At 45.8% G+C, this 17,573-nt stretch overlaps 1 protein-coding gene across 1 annotated transcript in view; it reads left to right on the plus strand.

Moving 5' to 3' along the window:
- DIP2A (DIP2 acetate--CoA ligase A) overlaps positions 1-17,573 on the plus strand; it is a gene marked incomplete at its 5' end in the record, with an annotated part of 115,678 nt that overhangs the window by 82,853 nt on the left and 15,252 nt on the right. Inside the window, 7 exon segments of the mRNA XM_014581963.2 lie at positions 1,490-1,604; positions 3,585-3,786; positions 4,725-4,834; positions 4,912-4,992; positions 8,764-8,887; positions 15,811-15,932; positions 16,028-16,139. Of these exon segments, the coding sequence (XP_014437449.1) occupies positions 1,490-1,604; positions 3,585-3,786; positions 4,725-4,834; positions 4,912-4,992; positions 8,764-8,887; positions 15,811-15,932; positions 16,028-16,139 (866 nt within the window).

Consider the following 17,573-nt stretch of genomic DNA (forward strand, 5'->3'; position numbering starts at 1 on the left):
AAAAATACGCGCCCTAAAGAAAAAAAAAAAAAAAAAAAAAAAAAAAAAGGAAAGAAGAAGAAAAAGACAGATTAAGGAACTACTCTAGAAATAAAGAAATAAAAAGCTGAGCGCTTTATTGTGAGAAATGGGGTAGTAAGTAAGCTGGTGTCCAGAGAGCATACTACTGAAAGGGTGTGCATGAAGAAGAGAAGTGTCCACAAATGCAGGAGTGGGTGCTCCAGCCTGGGGAGAGGGTCATGGCTTTGTTGAGTTGATTGATGTTCTCCTGGGCCCCAGGGGAGCCAAGCAGAACACTTAGACTTCCCTGCAACGGACTTGATGAAAGATGACAATGGTTTTAAGTTTCCAGAAGCTTTATCTTAGATTTGTGTTCATCCAAATTGTGGATTGTAATAAAAACATTTCTGAATTTTTGTCACAGGAAGATCTGTTTCAAAAACACTTTTAGGGAACAAGCAGTTAGCATAATGGCTATGTCACTGGATTCCCATATAGTCAACCGCGGTTCGCATCCCAGACCCGGTGGCTTAGTACTCACGCCAGGCACATGTGCGTGCGTGCCCAAGATCCCGAGAGGAGAATGGAGGAGAAGGGATTGCGATGTGACCATCCCCCCTGGAGGGTGATTTCTCGCTTTCTGTCTCTATGTCTCTCTCTGTCTGGCAAGCGCATGCACCCTATAGCAAAAACCTCTCAAAAAAAAAAAAAAAAACACTTTTAGACAAGGTACTAAAAATACTTGGTGCTACAAAGTATATGAAAGTAAGGAAAGCAGTATAAAAGAATATGTGGTGTGTGTCCTTTGTGTGGTGTGTAGTGTATGTATGTGTGTAGTGTGTGTACGTGTGTGGTATGTGCAGTGTTTGTGTGTGTTCATGTGGTATAGCATGTGGGTATGTGTACACACCAGCCAAAGCAAAGAACAAGAGAAGATAGATACGTAATGACCCAGAATTAGAGTGGTAGGTGTACTGACATGACTTGGGTTTAGGCAGATACCAGCTTCTTGTCTTATGAGGGGAGAGTTGGAAATATCAACTGAAAGTCTAAAAGAAGAATCATGGGGAACGGGAGCACATTTTTAAACTCTTAAAGTAAGGTAGTAGCAGCAAGTTCAAATACCCATCACCGTACATGTGAACAAATCGACCCTGGAAAGAGAGAGAGTGATTCTGTTGACTTGAAAACATATATCATTAGTAGGATTCATAGATGAAGATTTGTGCACAAAATAATATATTCATATATTAAAATTAGAGTTAAACATCTTCTCTTGAAAATCTGCACCTGGTTTGCTTTACCCTGAAGTCCTCTCCATTTTTGTGAGTTGAAACTTATTTCAGACATACACAAGGAGATGAGAAAGACTGGCCTCTTTATAGACCCACAAGCAACCTGTTTGTTAGACTGAACTTTGCATGTCACTACAGCCTGTGCCTTGTGGCCATCACTCTCTGCCATGGGGTCACTGTTGCTGTCCCCTCAGGATTGCTGTGTTCTCTGTGACTGTGCTGCATGATGACCGGATCGTCCTGGTGGCTGAGCAGCGGCCTGATGCCTCGGAGGAGGACAGCTTCCAGTGGATGAGCCGTGTGCTGCAGGTTTGCACCCGTGGGGACGGGCACTCTCCCCACAGCTACCTGGAAAAGACTTGTACGTGGGAGACAGTTAATAGGGCTCTGAAGTTGTGTGTGTCATGGAAGTCCCAGAACTCTATGCTTCCACCAGTAATTCACATTTGTTTTAAATTTCAAACATTTAATTACAGAATGTTTTACTATGTCAAACATGAAGAGAATAGTCCAACGAGTCCCATGTTCTCATCTTCCTGCTTCCACAATGGTCAGTTCATGTCCCATTGGTACTGCCAAAAATGCCACTAGCACATCTTGAAAACTGACAGTGATTTACTGATGTACTAAATATCTAATCACTAATTTCCCTGATTATCTAATGATTATTTAGTTTAGTAAGGTCATGTAATACAATTGTGGGACAGGTCTTTCAGGCTTTTTCGTGCCCATCGACCCCTCCCCCCCCATCCTATTTTCCTTACAGTTTATTTACTGGGGAAAACGGAGGTGTGCCCAGTACCTCCTTCCTACCCAACCCTCGAGACTGCACCTTTGTGATATCACTGGACATGCCCTCTGTGCCCTGTCATCCCTGTACATGTGCTTGGATGTAGGACTATGAGGAGACTCAGGGCCAGTTTTCTGGCTAAATTCTTCCTACATGTGTTCAGCACTCCTGTGTGAGTTGATTTGTTAGGACTTCACAGTGCTGCAACTTTGTCCTTCTTTCTTCATCATTAGCCATAGCTACTTTCAAAATTCCTTCTTGAGCACCACGTCGTCTCCAACCACCCAGTATTCAGAGAGTAGATTGTGCAGAAGAAAGAGAGGCAGGATGGCTCTCAGGGCAGGGGTCCTCAGGAACTGACCCCTGAATGTTGCTTCGTTTGTGTCATTATCAGCTAGTGGGTTTAAGCATATTGGCAGTGTTTCAAACTATTACAGCTATTATTATTACTTTTTAGTGGTCAGTGGGAGTCTCTTCAGGTTGGATTTTGAGTCCTTTTGATATACTCTGGGAATCTTTGAGGCCACAGCAGAAATGGGAAGTTTGGAGGCACAGGGCTGGCTCTGCCTTCCCTGTGTTAGACTTCGCACGTGGGACCCCAGGGCCCTCCTGCCTCCAGGGGAAATGATGTTTGAATTCACCATCTGGGCACTCAATGTTACTGGCTAAGTTACTGTTTCTGGGCTTTTTTCAGTGGACAGAATAGAAAATGATGCCTGTTAGCTTGCTTGTAAGAGTATTTCCATTATGAGTTTATGCTGATAGTTCCAACTCAAATTCAAGACCCTGCAGTTTTCACTCAGCTCATTTACTCCTTCCCCACAGTGAGAAATTGTGATTGCTGATAACCCCAACAGAATCACTTATTTACCTCAGGCCCCACTGTATACCCTAAGTCTCAAGAAAATGGTCTCCACACCACCTCTAAGACATAAGACCTGAGTAATGTGAGGTTATGTGTTTTTTCTGCCTTGGGAATATCCCACATAGGGCAGACCTTCAAATTCCTATTCAGTCACTTCAAGTGACTTTTCTCAGTGGGGCTATGCAGCAACTTGGTTCCAGTTGGTTTGGGTTCATTTGCTTTATTTTATTTCTAGTTGATAGAGATTGCTTTTTACATTTTTAAGTTTGTCATATGTAAAATTCACACAGAGTTCCAAAGTCAAATGGAGAAGCAAGATGTGTTTGGAGACGCTAGGCTCTGTCCCTGCTCATTCCCCTTCAAGAAGCTCCTGTGGCTTTTTAGCATTGCATGTTTATTGTAAATGGTCACATGTTTTATACATGTGTACACATACACTGCATGTGTGTGTGCATGCATATGTATCTCCTTTTTAGTTAAATGGTAGAAACACATCCTTCTCTCCATCTGGTTTTCTCATTTAACAAGATGTCCCAGAGATCACCTGCTTCCCGGGCCTCTGGGCCTCTGTTCCATCCATCTTCTTCCCAGCCTCAAGTTGGCAGCATGTGCTCAGGAGAGCTTTTCCTTCCAGGCCATTGACAGCATCCACCAGGTGGGCGTGTACTGTCTGGCCCTGGTTCCTGCCAACACCTTGCCCAAGGCTCCTCTGGGAGGAATTCACGTTTCCGAAACAAAACAGCGCTTTCTAGGAGGGACGCTGCACCCGTGCCATGTGCTGATGTGTCCTCACAGCTGTGTGACCAACCTTCCTAAACCTCGTCAAAAACAACCAGGTCAGCTGGGCTTGCACGTGACTCTCCCCTCTTACAGCAGTCAGTCGCAGTCGTGGTTCTGACACAGCACCTTTAGGCCTTAAAGCAGTAACTGCCCACGTTTCTGGGGCTGGGGTGATGAGCCAAAGTGTGCCCCTCGAGTTTGCCAATGCATCCTCCCTTCCTGGAGCTGAGCCGTGAATGAGTCCTACCTGTGTAGGACTCCCCTGCTGCCTGTTAGGAGCCACTTACAACAACAAATTCAAGGATGGCATCTTAGCTTTGCACAGCTAGGAGATGGCTCTCTGGGAGTAGAAACTGTGCCCAAGAAAGGACTCAGAGTTTGAGGATGGAAGTGGCCTCTGTTGGCCACCGCTTTGCCATGGGTGACTGACTGTCCTCAGGAGTCAGCTGCTTACCTCAGCCCTGGGACCTGTCATGTCAGTGATTGATGGGCCTTGGAAGTCTCTCAACCGACAGTTAAGTTTCCTTTCCTGATTTTATACATTTAAAACTAATTTTATAGACTGATTATTATATTCAGTTTTTTTTATCTCATTGGCTATGTAAATTTTGAGTACATGCTAACATTTATTTTGCTAATTACTGAACATGTATAAAATGCCACTAAATAAGATAGATTTCCTGACTTATATCTAGAATACAGTAAAATAAAACATACAAAGAATGTGGCAGTGGCCAAGGTCAAGTCATACCCCCAAGACATGTGCCCTGTCATAAAGTTCTCAACACCACGTAGTTCACATTTGAGAGGAGGTTCTCTTTGTTATTTAGGGTAAACCATGTAGTTGTTTTTCTGAGTCTTTCTGTATCTTGATAGAAGACTTACATGCCTAACTGAAGCATGTTTTCAAAATGAAAAGTGAGATAGAAATGAATTCCTGTGCTGGTTGTACATTAGAGGTTCTCAGCTTCTCATTCTGCACTCCTGTGTCCAGAGGTTGGACCTGCCTCAATGGTTGTTGGGAATCTGGTGGCTGGGAAAAGAATCGCACAGGCCTCCGGGAGAGAGCTCGCCCACCCTGAAGACAGCGATCAGGCACGGAAGGTAACAGGCCTGTTCCTAGGAGGCAGCCACCAAGGTCCTAAGGGCTGCCAGTGCCTGAGTCAGCCCCTCTCTTGCAGTTCCTGTTTCTGGCTGACGTATTACAGTGGCGGGCCCACACCACCCCTGACCACCCGCTGTTTCTGCTGCTGAATGCCAAGGTGAGAGCAAGGATGCTGCTGGGGGGCTCAGGAACACTGTGTGGGCTGCTGGAGCCTATTGCTGCTACAGTGCATAGTTCTAACATCTCTTATTTTCATGTCCTAAGAATAGCATGCCTGTAAACTTGGGCTTCCCTTGTCTGGTATAGCATGGTCTGCCTGCCCTTTCTTTGTACAGCCCTTGTTTTTTGCACAGTTCACATAATGATATTTCTATAGATTTTGTATTTAGTGGAACAATTTTCATCAGCTCCAGTTTAAAAAATTTTTTAAAGTTTACTCCTTTACTTATTTATTACTTATTTTCCTTTTATGAGAGAAATAAAGAGAGACAGAGATCTACAATAAGATCTTGCTATGCTGCAGTCTTTCCCCAAGCCTTGCAGCTAGCCAGCATCATGGGTGCACCTGATTTGTTCAGGTTGACCCAGAATCCAAACCCTGGACCTTCTCAGGCAGCTCCGGTATCTTGCAGCATTGCCCTCATACTGCACCACCACTGCTTATTTACTTCATGAGTGAGAGAGAGAGAGAGAGAGAGAGAAAGAGACAGCACCCCTGACAGAGTCTGGACATCATGATCCACCAGCCCCGATACCATAGGCACATGTATCCAGTGTACTCTGGGAGGTCTCTGGACTCAAACTGGCAACCTTCCCTTGTGGGTAAACCTCACAGTCATTGTGTTTTTACCATTGTGCCACCTTCTAACCCTAGATTTTTTTTTTTTTTAGTTTTTTTTAGTTTTTGTTTTTGTTTTTGTTTTTTAGTTTTTTGCTATAGGACACATGCAATCAACAGAGAAAGATAGAGGACACAGAGAGAAAGAAAGTGAGAAATCAACCCCCAGAGGGGATGACTGTGCAGGCCTAGCAGCGCTCTGCAGCAGTGACACCCAGGGGCCTGGGATGAGAATGCAGCGCCACAAATCCTCTTCTGTTCTCCTTTTGGGATTTTGGACCTTCATGTGCATGCACCCAGTGTGATTTTTAAGCCACCGGGTCTAGGACTCAATCCATGGAGTCAGCCATGCAGGATCCAGCTACCTTAACCTCTGTGTCACCTGCTGGCCCAGTTTTATTTATTTTTTTTAATTAAGAATAGTATGTATGTAAATAATCCTAGTTTCTAAGCTAAATGTAGATGCTTATTTTGTAAAAATTTAGACATTTAGACTTTCTACAGTCCTGTATGGCTTCAAAATGGCAAAACTGTGTCATGACCTAGCCCTGCTGCTAGTGTCTGACATGGCAAGTCACTCTCATGTGGTTTGAATACCTGCTGGAGTGCACCTCACTGTAGCAGGGGCATTTAGGGTATAAAGGAAGAGACAGTGTAATCCTGACATCCAAGTTGTAGGCCACAGTACAAAATATGAAAACACAGTGAAATAACTGGAGCCAGCCTTGAAAAGCATGCCAGGCACGTGTGCATGCATGCCCCGAATCCCAACAATATGGAGAAATGGAGGAGAAGGGATTGGGGCCTGACCATGCTTTCTCTGTCTCTTCGATTGTCTCTGGTGAGCACATGTACCCTCTGATATAAATAATCAGAACAAAAATGGAAGTGACATAACAATAAAAATCCTCCCTGAAATACATCATGTAGACTATGAGAATTCTTAGCATGATCTTAGAAAATAGTCTAGCTTCTGATGCTGCTTGTTCATTTAACAAGTACTCATTAATGCCTACTATGCACACAGTGTTAAATTAGGTAAGAAGGATCCCCTGCTCTAGAATGTTCAAAATCAGTCTTCTCTGCTAAAACACAAGTTTTGTAGGAGACACTTTTTCTTCTTCCCTTTGTATCGGCAGCATCTACAACAAGGTTGAGTAAACATTCATATTATGACTGAATTTTAAAGCAGGCAGCCAGTCATTGGTTGGCAGTAGGTCCAGATAAGATCAGCTCAGGGTGAGAACCTTAAGATTAACAGAGCATAGAGGTAACACAGTTGCTGGAAGCTAGCTCTACCCAGGGTAGTAGGGCTCTTGCAGCAGCGACACCCAGGGACCTGGGATGAGAATGCAGACAAGAATGAGGTGGATAGCCCTAGATGGGATTAAGGCAAATGAGGGAACATGGGGCACATGGACCCTGGACAGTAGTTTGGATTGGAGCAGAGCAGTACAGATGTGGATAAGCGTGATGTGTTACCAGAAGCAGGAACTGTGGTGTCCTGTAGATGTGCGTGAAAACTTGATAGAATGCTCATGGGTGGAGATCAAGCAAAGATGCTGACTGGAGGGGCTCTAGAGGGGCCCTGGTCCCTAATCCCTTTTCATTTAGGACTATTAAAGCTATAAGGCCCACCTGGCACAGGATTGGGAAAGCCAAGTTGGCAGGGCAGGGGGCATTCTGGGCTCCTGTTTGTACTGACCTGGCCTCATGGCCCAGACACCCATCAGAGCAGTGAGGTGAAGGGAGGAACTGGCACAGTCAGGGCAGTCATAGGAGCAGGTTTGGGTTGGGTTGAACATGTGAAGTTTAAGCACCAAGTAGTATATGTCCATGGAGGTTTGTTTAGTGCTTATTACTTATTTATATGTGTTTATATGCAGCATACTGGTTGCCTCAGAGAGAGAAGAGATGGAATTGGTAGGAGCAGGCTACAGGTGACTTCAAGTACAATGATGCTGATTTTTAAAAATTATTTTACTTAACTTTATTTATTTACTTACTTATTTTAATTTGACCAGAGAGGGACTGAGAGAGTGAGCGAAAGAGAAAAAAAATTGAGAAAGCAAGCTACCAAGTCTAGTACATGAACCATGGTCAGCCATGTGAGAGTCCAGTGCCCTTAACCACCACGCCACCTGCCAGCCCCTGTGATAATTTATTTTAAAAGGGAAGTCGAGGGGCCCAGCAATGGCATAGTAGTTAAGGCACTGGACTCCCATGTGGTCAACTACAGTTCAAGGCCCAGGCCCAGTGACTTGAAACTCATATTGGGTGTGTGTGTGTCCAAAATCCTGGCAAGAGTATGAAGGAGAAGAGATTGTGACACAGCTATTCCAGCTGGGGGTGATTTCTCACTTTCTGTCTCCCTGTTACTCTGGAGAGTACACACACCTTATAGCAAACATATCTCTCAAGAGGAAAAAAAAAAGGAAATTGAAACAATATGGTAAAATATTAGACAGTAGGAACCTGGTTATTTATCATATTATTCCATATGGTGCTATTATATTTGAAGTATTTCATCAAAAAACACAAGTTGGGACCAGCAGTTGGCATAATGGCTATGTCACTAGACTCACATATAGTCAACCACTGTTTGAGTCCTGGTCCCGGTGGCTTAAAATCACACTGAGCATGTGTGCATGTGTGCCCAAGATCCTGAGAAGAGAATGGAATTAAAGGGATTGTGGCGGTGTGGCCATCCTCCCAGGGAGGGTGATTTCTCGCTTTCTGTCTCTCTGTCTTTCTAGTGAGCGCATGTACCCTATAGCAAAAACCTCTCAAAAAAAAAAAAAAAGTTTCTTTAATGGCACATATCCAACTCTGTCCCAGAGGAGTGGGGTGCCTGCACTGCCAGGCTCTTGGGGGGGTTGACATGTTCATCCCTGCTTTGTTGGGAAGGAATACAGATTTTGGGAAGAGACACCACAGTCTTACCCAGCCCTGACGTGTGGGCTTATTCCCATCCACAGGAGCATGGTGCATGGTGGTGAGCATGCAGTGTTGAGTCTGTGTCATTTATGTACACGTTGTACGTCTGTGTCATCAATGCACATGTGGCAAACTCAATGGCCGCTTTCCTAGGGTACAGTTGCCAGCACTGCAACCTGTGTCCAGCTGCACAGAAGGGCTGAAAGGGTAGCTGCTGCTCTGATGGAGAAAGGAAGACTGAATGTTGGGGACCACGTGGCTTTGGTCTATCCCCCAGGTAAGTGCCCCATCAACCCATCCCCTGCCAGATCTTTATAAGCATCACCTAATACGTTCTTTTCCCAGACTTCCAGAATTGAACTCTTCTCCTCTTTGCACATGACTGCCCCTTCAGGCAACTCTAGTAGAGTCACCTCTTCAGTTGTTCCTATTCCCCGTACCACCACCCCCAGCACTGTTTGTGTGGCCCTGCCCTCTTATGTCACAATGAGCACCTCTGTGGTTGACTCCTGAGTCCTCTGGATATGACTCCAGTCCCTGATGGCCCCCTCACCCTGTGCCTCCCTCCCCCAGACCTGAAATCAGCCATAATCCTCATGCTTCTGATATTCCCAGAACAAAATTTGGGCACTTGCGGAATTTACTGCTGCTGGCAGCTGTGGCTTGTTGGCTTTTCCAGTGAGCAGAGCTAGAAATTATGAATAAATACAATTACAGCTCTTAGGAATACAATAGTTTATGAGTCCCTACTGTTAAATACGGTTCATATTAGGACAATAGGGCTTTTACTAAACCTTTTCTATAATATATCTTCTTTTTTCCACACAAGGAATCCTGATTATTCAGGACAGAAGAGATAACAATTAGAATATTCTATAATTATTCATTTGCTTTATCTCGCATTATATGCAGCAGTCTCAAAATAACTGGTGGGCCAGCTGGTGGCATGGTGGTTAAGGCAGCTGGCTCCCACATGGCCAACCATTTGGTTTGACAGCTCGAAAAACACACTGGGTACATGTGTGTGCATACCTAAAATCCCAGAAGAGGAAATGGAGGAGAAGGGGTTGTGACGTAAACATCCTCTCTGTATGCTTTCTCGCTTTCCCTTCCCCCTGCCCCCTCTGTCTGTCTCCAGTGAGCACATGTGCCCTCTGGCAAAATTTAAACACAAACAAAAAGTGTTTAATGCTACCACCTCCTGTTCAACTTTTTAAAAACAAGTTTAAAATGTTTTGCACATGCTCATTCTACTTACCCCTTCTTTTCTATTTAAAATATACTTACTAATTTTTTTTGTGTATGTACTTAGCTATACTATAAGTAGTTGGTTTGTATGAGATGGTTAAAAAGGCCAAAGATAAAAGGTTTCTTTTTTTCCCTTTTTTTGTCTATAAAGTTGCTGTTTATTTTATTTATTTATTTATTTATTTATTTATTTATTTTTGGCCTGTTTGATGTTTGTTGAAACAATGTTGTCCAACAACAATTTTATTTTGCTGAGTTGTTCTAAAAATAAAATAAATTTACTTACCTTTTCATGAAAATGGAGACAGTAACACAGAGAGAGATGCACCCTTGGCCACGTCCCAGGCTGTGTTCCCAGCAGCCCTCCCAATCGGCTTGGATTACTCCTACATGCTCAGTATGTACAGGTCGATCCAGGAACCAAATTTGTTATCTTCCATATGGATCCAACTTTGGGTGAGCAGTAGGTAACCAGTATACCCCCAAGCCAGCTCCCCACACTCCTTCTTTATTAAAACCTTTCCATGTCTATATTACTAGAGGAATGTCCATTGCATAATCCTGCTGTCCCTCGCCACCTTTATGTGGTTTTGGTTCCACAGACACCTGGATATTTATCGCTCACCCTTAGTTCATATAATAGCTGGGCCTTTGGTCGTGCTGGTTTTCTGAAGCTCATTCTCAAACTGATTCCTCAGGAAGAGCTCATGGGAATAGTACTCCCTGGGTTCTTGCTTGTGGTTGATAGTTGTTCTGTACACCTTATAACCGAAAGTGATTTTTTGCTAGGTAAAAGTCCTGACTCATATTTTTCTTTCCTTGATTACCTTGAGTCTGCCACCCACTTTGTCCTGGCATCAATAGAGCAGTACTGTCAACAAGTCTAATGATAACCCCGTTTCCTTTCTCCTTTATGTCACTTGCTGTTTTTGCCTAAAAATGTCAAAAGGGTGTTTTTCTTTTTTGTAAAAGTCCAGTATGTTATAATCTCGATGTTAGTTATCATAGGCCAACAATCTCATGTACAAGATATCCTTAACTATGTAACTTCACATCTTTTATTTTTAATTTCAAGAAATTTTCTGGAGTCAGAGTATTTCTCTGTTGTTTTCTCTTGCTTTCTCTTTATGTCCTTCTTCTGCTATCCATATATTAGACCTTCTTTTTCTGCCTTCTGTATTTATCATTTACTTTTTTTAAGAATTATTTTATTTAAATTTGACCAGAGAGGGACAGAGTGAGAGAGAGGGGGAAAGTGAGAAAGCAAGCCGCCGGGTCCAGGATGCGAACTGCAGTTGGCCATGTTGAGAATCCAGTGCCCTTAACCACCAAGCCACCTGCTGGCCCCAGTATTTATCATTTACTATTGAATCATCTCTATTTCTTACTAAATTTCATTTTGAATGTTAAATTGTATCTTACAGCTTTATCATTGCCTTTAGTAGTCTTCTGTTCCTTCAAGCTTCATCTTCATTTTGAAATGACTTTTTCTTTTTTTTTCTTTTTTTTTTTAGTTTGCTATAAGGCATGTGTACTCAAGGGCTGGGGAAAGCACTATGGGGAAAGAAAGTGAAAAAAAATCACCCCTGGGGACTGGGGAGGATGGCCACACTGCAGTCCCTCCTCCTCCATTCTCTTCTCAGGATTTTGGGCACATACACACACATATGTTTTTCAAGCTTCCGTGTCCAGGACTCTCAACACGTAATTGTTCATGTGAGATTCAGATGCATTAATCCCACACCACTAGCTGACCCTGAAAATAGTTTTTTTAAATTTCTAATTCTTTCTCCATTTCTTTTTTCTTTTTTATTGTGCACTCACTCACCAGAGAGAGAGTAAAAGAGAGAAAAAGCATCCCCTAGTGGGGCATGATCACACTGCAGTCCTTTTCTTTTTCCATCCCACCAGGACTTTGGGCATGCACATGCCCCTGGTTTAATTTTCAAGTCAGCGGGACTATGATTTGAACCGCTGTTGGCCATGTGGGATTGGACTCTGTATGCAAAGCGCTTTACTGCCATGCTATGGAGCTGGCCTACGTTCTTTTGTACAGACAGGTGATATTCTGCTTTTGATTCTTTTTTCTTATAACTTTGTTTAGGACTTGACTTCATATGGTGGCCTGTTTTTTAAGATTCTCTGGCTGTGTCCCCTCCCCTGCTCTAATTGTAGCCTTGTCTTTCCTTACGTCTCTTCTCTGCTACTTGGTTTGTACCACACTCTCAGCACTGTCTCCTCTCTGTAGGGCCCTGCCTTCTCCTGGATGGAGAGGCAATTCTCAAATTCTTATGGGTGTTGATTGTCATCAGTGAATGGGTGAATGATTTCCACAATGGTGATCAATGAATGGATGAGTGATTTCCACATCGTGGCCTCTCCCTGCTCTCTGGTCAGATCTGCAGTATTTAAGAATAAGACACAGTCATTTCTCCAGTCTGTTCTGTTTCCCCCCTGATTTGCTCCTCTAGCTCATAGAACTTCTAGAAAATATCATTGTCCTTTCCCTTCTCTCCATTTCCCATCCTGATTCCTAAGCTTTGCACTCGGTTCTTCCTGCGGTCTCCTTACTGTCTCCTTAATATCCTCTGAGTGCATATGCCCAGGTATCTTGCTTGTTTGTCCAGTCTGATTTTTCCCCCTCCTCTCTGTCCCTCCATACCCCCTTTCTGCCCACTCCTCCATCTAAAAACTATAGAGCTTTACATTAGTCAAAGTGCGGAAACAGATTTTCATCAGTAACTGCTGACAGCAGAGGGAAGAGCTGAGCTCCATTGTGATTTGTACGGAGGTGATTTGGGTGTTTTAAAGGGAGTGTGCAGGTGGGAGAGTGCCGGGCTCAGTAGCATCAAAGCAATGAAAGAAGACAAAGCATCAGTGTCACTGCCATGAGGTAGCCTTGTCCAAACCATCCTCCCACAGACTAGGAGAGGGAGGCCCCACCCTTCCTTGCTGAAGTGCAAGGGGCACATATGTATGCTGTGGGCCCTCGTGGCTAGTGCTCCAAGGAAAGGAGGCAGGGCCTGCTGCTGTCAGGCACAGGCTAGAACAGACGGTCACTGTCCATTCACTTCCTGACATTTCCCACCGGGCATTTCCAGGGGTTGGGCCAGGCTTCTGGAAGGGCCTGGACCAAGCTGCTGGAAGCCATGCTGGAGTTCCATCAAGTCTCAGAACCAACTTTGGATGGAGTTGTGTGCTGAAAGCTCTGAAGTTCTTACCTATTTCACCCCAAGGCCTTGATTCTGTTTCTGTTGTCCAGCTATTACCAAGTTGTTTTTCTCTTCCAGGTCTAGCATACCTTATTCTCTTTCACTGGCAAATAGTATCTTCACTGAAACAGAAATATCAAGTATCCATTTCTCTTGATTATGTATAGTTACTTTTTAAGGTGGTAATACCAGTCTCATCTTTTTCCTTTGCAAGGTTGTTGTTTTGCCTAGGTTTTCCTTTTACCTAAGAGTTCAGAAATTTTACTGGGATATGCCTAAGTCTCTTCTCCTTTTCTTGTCCATGTAATCTTCAGACTCAGCTTCATCTCAGTAAAGTGCTCTGTGTCATTACTACCTCTTTTTCCTTTGTCTGTTTCTGGAACTCTCTAACTCACATTTAGATCTGCCCTCCACATTGTGGATATTTTCTGTTGTGATTTCCTCATGCTGACATCTTTCTTGCCTGATCTTTTGGTTCACTTTTTTCAGGTTTCAGCAAGGACTGTCTTCTTTTTCAGTTTACCTGGTAGGGCTCTTCCTCTGTGGGGGACTCCTGCTGCTGGTGTTGCTGGGACCTTTCCCCAGCTTCCATGGACTAGTCCCCTGCTCAGCTACAGGAATCGTGGCATTGTGGCAGCTTGGTGCATTTCCTGACATTACACTCAGTAATCTGAGTGCTCCAGAATTTTCACTAGCATCACAGTTCCTACCATTCTTTCCAGTCCTTGGAATGTAAGGTCATATCTTCAGGATGGAGTGAGTTCTTGCTCTTCACCTGCCTCTGGGCTCCAGGCATACATCAAGTACTTTATGCAGCTCCTCACCGACTTTGAAAGGAGGCAGAGACTCCCTGAGTCTCCCTACCCTCTTTCACACAGGCCAGAGCAGAGCTGGCCAAGCTCAGTACCTAGGAGGACAAGAGCCTTTCCTTAGCCTGAGTCCTAGGGGCTGTAGCATCTAGAAACACCCTGAGGGACAGGGATGTGTGCAACTTACCCTAAATACTTCAACAAAGGAAGAAAAGAGGGAAAAAAGGTAAACACACAGGACCATCTCAATATAAGAATCTGAATGGTGAACATAGGGCCTCATATCATTCTCTGGGTATGTTTGATACTACTTATTTAAAAAAAAAAAATGAAAAAAATCCACAGTGAATTTCCAAATTTACATTTAAAAAACTCAACAGTAGGTGGGGACTATGAGCAGGGAAAACCAGGCCTTGTCTGGGCCCTGGAGCACCCTGGGCAGGTGCAGGCATCTGCAGACGCACATGGGTTTGTGTGTTGTGAGTTTCTTGGAGGGTGGAGGGAAAGGTCAAAACTTCTGTCCACATTAATAGAGGGTACATGACCCAAGGGGTGCACCTACAGAGGCTGCAAGAGCAGAGCTTGGGATTCAGTCCTCCCACACGCTCACAGAGTGTGGCCGGGGGCCTGAGGAAGATGCCTTGCATCTTGGGAACCAAGGTGTGAATTCCTGGCAGTAACTGTTCTTGTTTGTGGCATGTTGGGCAGTGTTCCCACTGCACTGCCTACTGTGTGCTGCACTCCCATGCACACCATTCAGCCACTAGAACCCGGTGTCTGGTAGTAACAGTGGTAGATTGGGTCCTGCTCGCAACCAGCTGGGCTGTGTTTCTAGTTGCTCTCTTCCTACTTGGTGAGCCCTGTACAAGTATTAGAACTGCTGGGTGTAAATGTTTTTTATGACCAAGTTTTCATGTGAACCCTTGCATGTTTATTTATTTTGTTTTTTTGGAGAGGCTTTTGCTATAGGGCACGTGCACTCACCAGACAGACAGAGAGAGACAGAGAGACAGAAAGCGGGAAATCACCCCCAGGGGGGATGGCCACGCTGCAATCCCTTCTCCTCCATTCTCCTCTCTGAATCTTGGGCATGCACGCACACGCGCCCGGCGTGAGTTTAAGCCACCAGGTCCGGGACTCAAACCGCGGTCAACTACATGGGAGTCCAGCGACATAGCCATTATGCTAACTGCTGGTCCCTTGCATGTTTATTTTGACTCTAGTAAGACAGCCTGGAGGCTGAGGTCTGCAGCTGAGGATATCTGGGGCTTGTGGTCTGACTACACGGCAGCTAAGGGGCCTTGGTGCCATGGGAGCCCTGGAGAATGGGGCAGGGAACACCGGGTCTCCAGTCAGACTGAGCTCCAGACAGGAACATGGATTTTAAGCATAGTACAACTTTCCCCTAAGTTTTAATTATAGGGAATTGTAAACTTAGGAAATTTGGAGGGGCAATATAATGGTCCCTAGCAGCCTGGTATAAGTGAGGGCCCTGCCCCCTCAGTCTGGTGGTGTTTTCTTCTGAGTCAGCATTTGGAACTCATATGGGAACCTTTTTCCTAAACAGCTGGATCAAAGGTTTCTTCTGCTGGCCTGTGTGCAACAGAAACTCAGGAGCTGGGCATGTGGGAGCTGTCATGCCCTCGGGGCTGGTGGGGCCTTGGCCTCTCCCTCCTACTGCACAAGGTAGTACAGGCACCTGTGTAGTCTCCAGGCCCAGACCTGCCCTCCCTCCACGACCTTCTAACCAGCCTGGCCCTTCAGGACTAGGGTTCGATAAATGCCTTTCTAGTTTGGTGTCATTGGTGGCCATAGCACAAAGAAACCAGGATTGATCCCTTCTCTATGGATAAACCTCTCCATCCTTACCAGGCCCTGGATGGATATCTGTACTCTGACTCCACACTGACTGTACCCCCCTGTCTCCCCAGGCGTGGACCTCATAGCTGCATTCTACGGCTGCCTGTACTGTGGCTGTGTGCCTGTCACTGTGCGGCCTCCACACCCTCAAAACCTTGGCACCACACTGCCCACCGTGAAGATGATTGTAGAGGTGCGCCAGGACTCCTGGGGGTGGGAAACCTGTCCCCTCGTCAGGGTGGTGTGGGAAGGGCTGGTCTCACTGGTGCCCCACCCTGTGCTGTGTAGGTCAGCAAGTCCGCCTGTGTCCTCACCACCCAGGCCATCACACGGCTGCTCAAGTCCAGGGAAGCTGCTGCTGCTGTGGACGTCAGGACCTGGCCAACCATTCTAGACACAGGTGTCCATCCTCAGCGCCTGGCCTTGTAGGACAAGGCTTTTCCTTTCTTTCCTATAGGGGTTTGTCAACCTAAAAAAGAAGCCGAGACAAAATGTGTAAGCCAGGAGCTTCTGTGAGCCAGGGCTGTGGAGGGCCTCTGGGTACACAGGCTGCAGCAGAATCCATGTCTATCAAGTGGCCTCCGAAAGGGTCTGATGACGTGAGGAAAATGGGGAAAGGAGGGGCTACAGAAGTCTCTCTTTTCTTAAGAATTTACTTTGGTTTATGGGAACAACACAGGCTTCTGGCTGGCTCTTGTGGTTTCACGCTTGTGCATCGTAGGAGCGTGGCGGCAGGTGGGAGGCGGGCCCCACACACAGCGAGCAGTTTGTGTAACCTGGTCAGCTGTTAAATTGCATCCCTGAGCGGTGGCTTCAGACAGGAGTGCAGGGATGTGACTGAGCTTCCATACATTCTCTCTCCAGTCCAAATACATTTTAACAGACATCCTTGTTCGTTAGGCTGCTTTCAACTGTTTTCTTTGTCGTCATCCAAAAATGCATGTCACATAAGAGCAGCGTCAGTGAGTCACAGAAGGGCTGCTGGGACCAGCCTGGCACGTGTGCAGCCATGGGACCTGGAGACTCTCCTCTCCACCCTGCCTAGGGGCAGCCCCTGGTCCTGTATGATGTGGGCAGAAGCCTCATTCCTCTTCCATGGCTCCTGCTGGCACAGTGGTTGCTGTTGTCTGAGGCCATCTCTTGACCCCCTGGGAACACAGTCCTACCATGCAGGCCCCTGGTACCCACTGCTGGTGATGCTTGTGCCCCATGAACTGCCCATGGGCCAACTGAAAAGGGGCGAAAAACCCCTGCTCCCCCTACCTTGGATAGTTGGGTCAACTCAGTGAAGCGTGTCCCAGCCTAAGGCTGAGGGCCTCTCTGTTCTTCTACTCTGAGCACCCCAACACTGCAGTACCCTGCCAGCTCTGTCAGGCACTCACGGTGCTCAGCGACAGCCAACACTAACCACAGAGCAGGTGGGCACACTGGGGGGGGGTGCCTAGCCATGACACCACAGTTCCTATGAGCATCATCAGTGGCCATTTGCCTGACACCTGACTAGTTTCAGGACAGGGGCCTGGGGACAGGCTCAGCGGACTGGTGGTGGTGTCTCTCTCAAGGACAACAGAACTTAATGAGGTACGCAGAGCTGGGAGCCTGTCCACACTGCTCTTATTGTGGTTGGAGCGTGGGTTCATCCTGGCTCTGCCACAGGCCCTGTGACCTTCTGTTTAGACTTCCTGTAGCCCTTGCCCACACCCCCACTGACCTTCATCGTGGGCTCAGCACAGTCCCAGGGGGTGCCTGCAGGTGACATCTGCTTAAAGATTAAGATGAGTTTTCCCACATGGACCCAGCCGCTTTCACACAGCCTCGCTTGTGGCTGGGGGCC

Source organism: Tupaia chinensis, unplaced genomic scaffold (genome assembly GCF_000334495.1).
Source record: "Tupaia chinensis unplaced genomic scaffold, TupChi_1.0 Scaffold141399_1, whole genome shotgun sequence".
NCBI classification, from domain to species: Eukaryota; Metazoa; Chordata; class Mammalia; order Scandentia; family Tupaiidae; genus Tupaia; species Tupaia belangeri.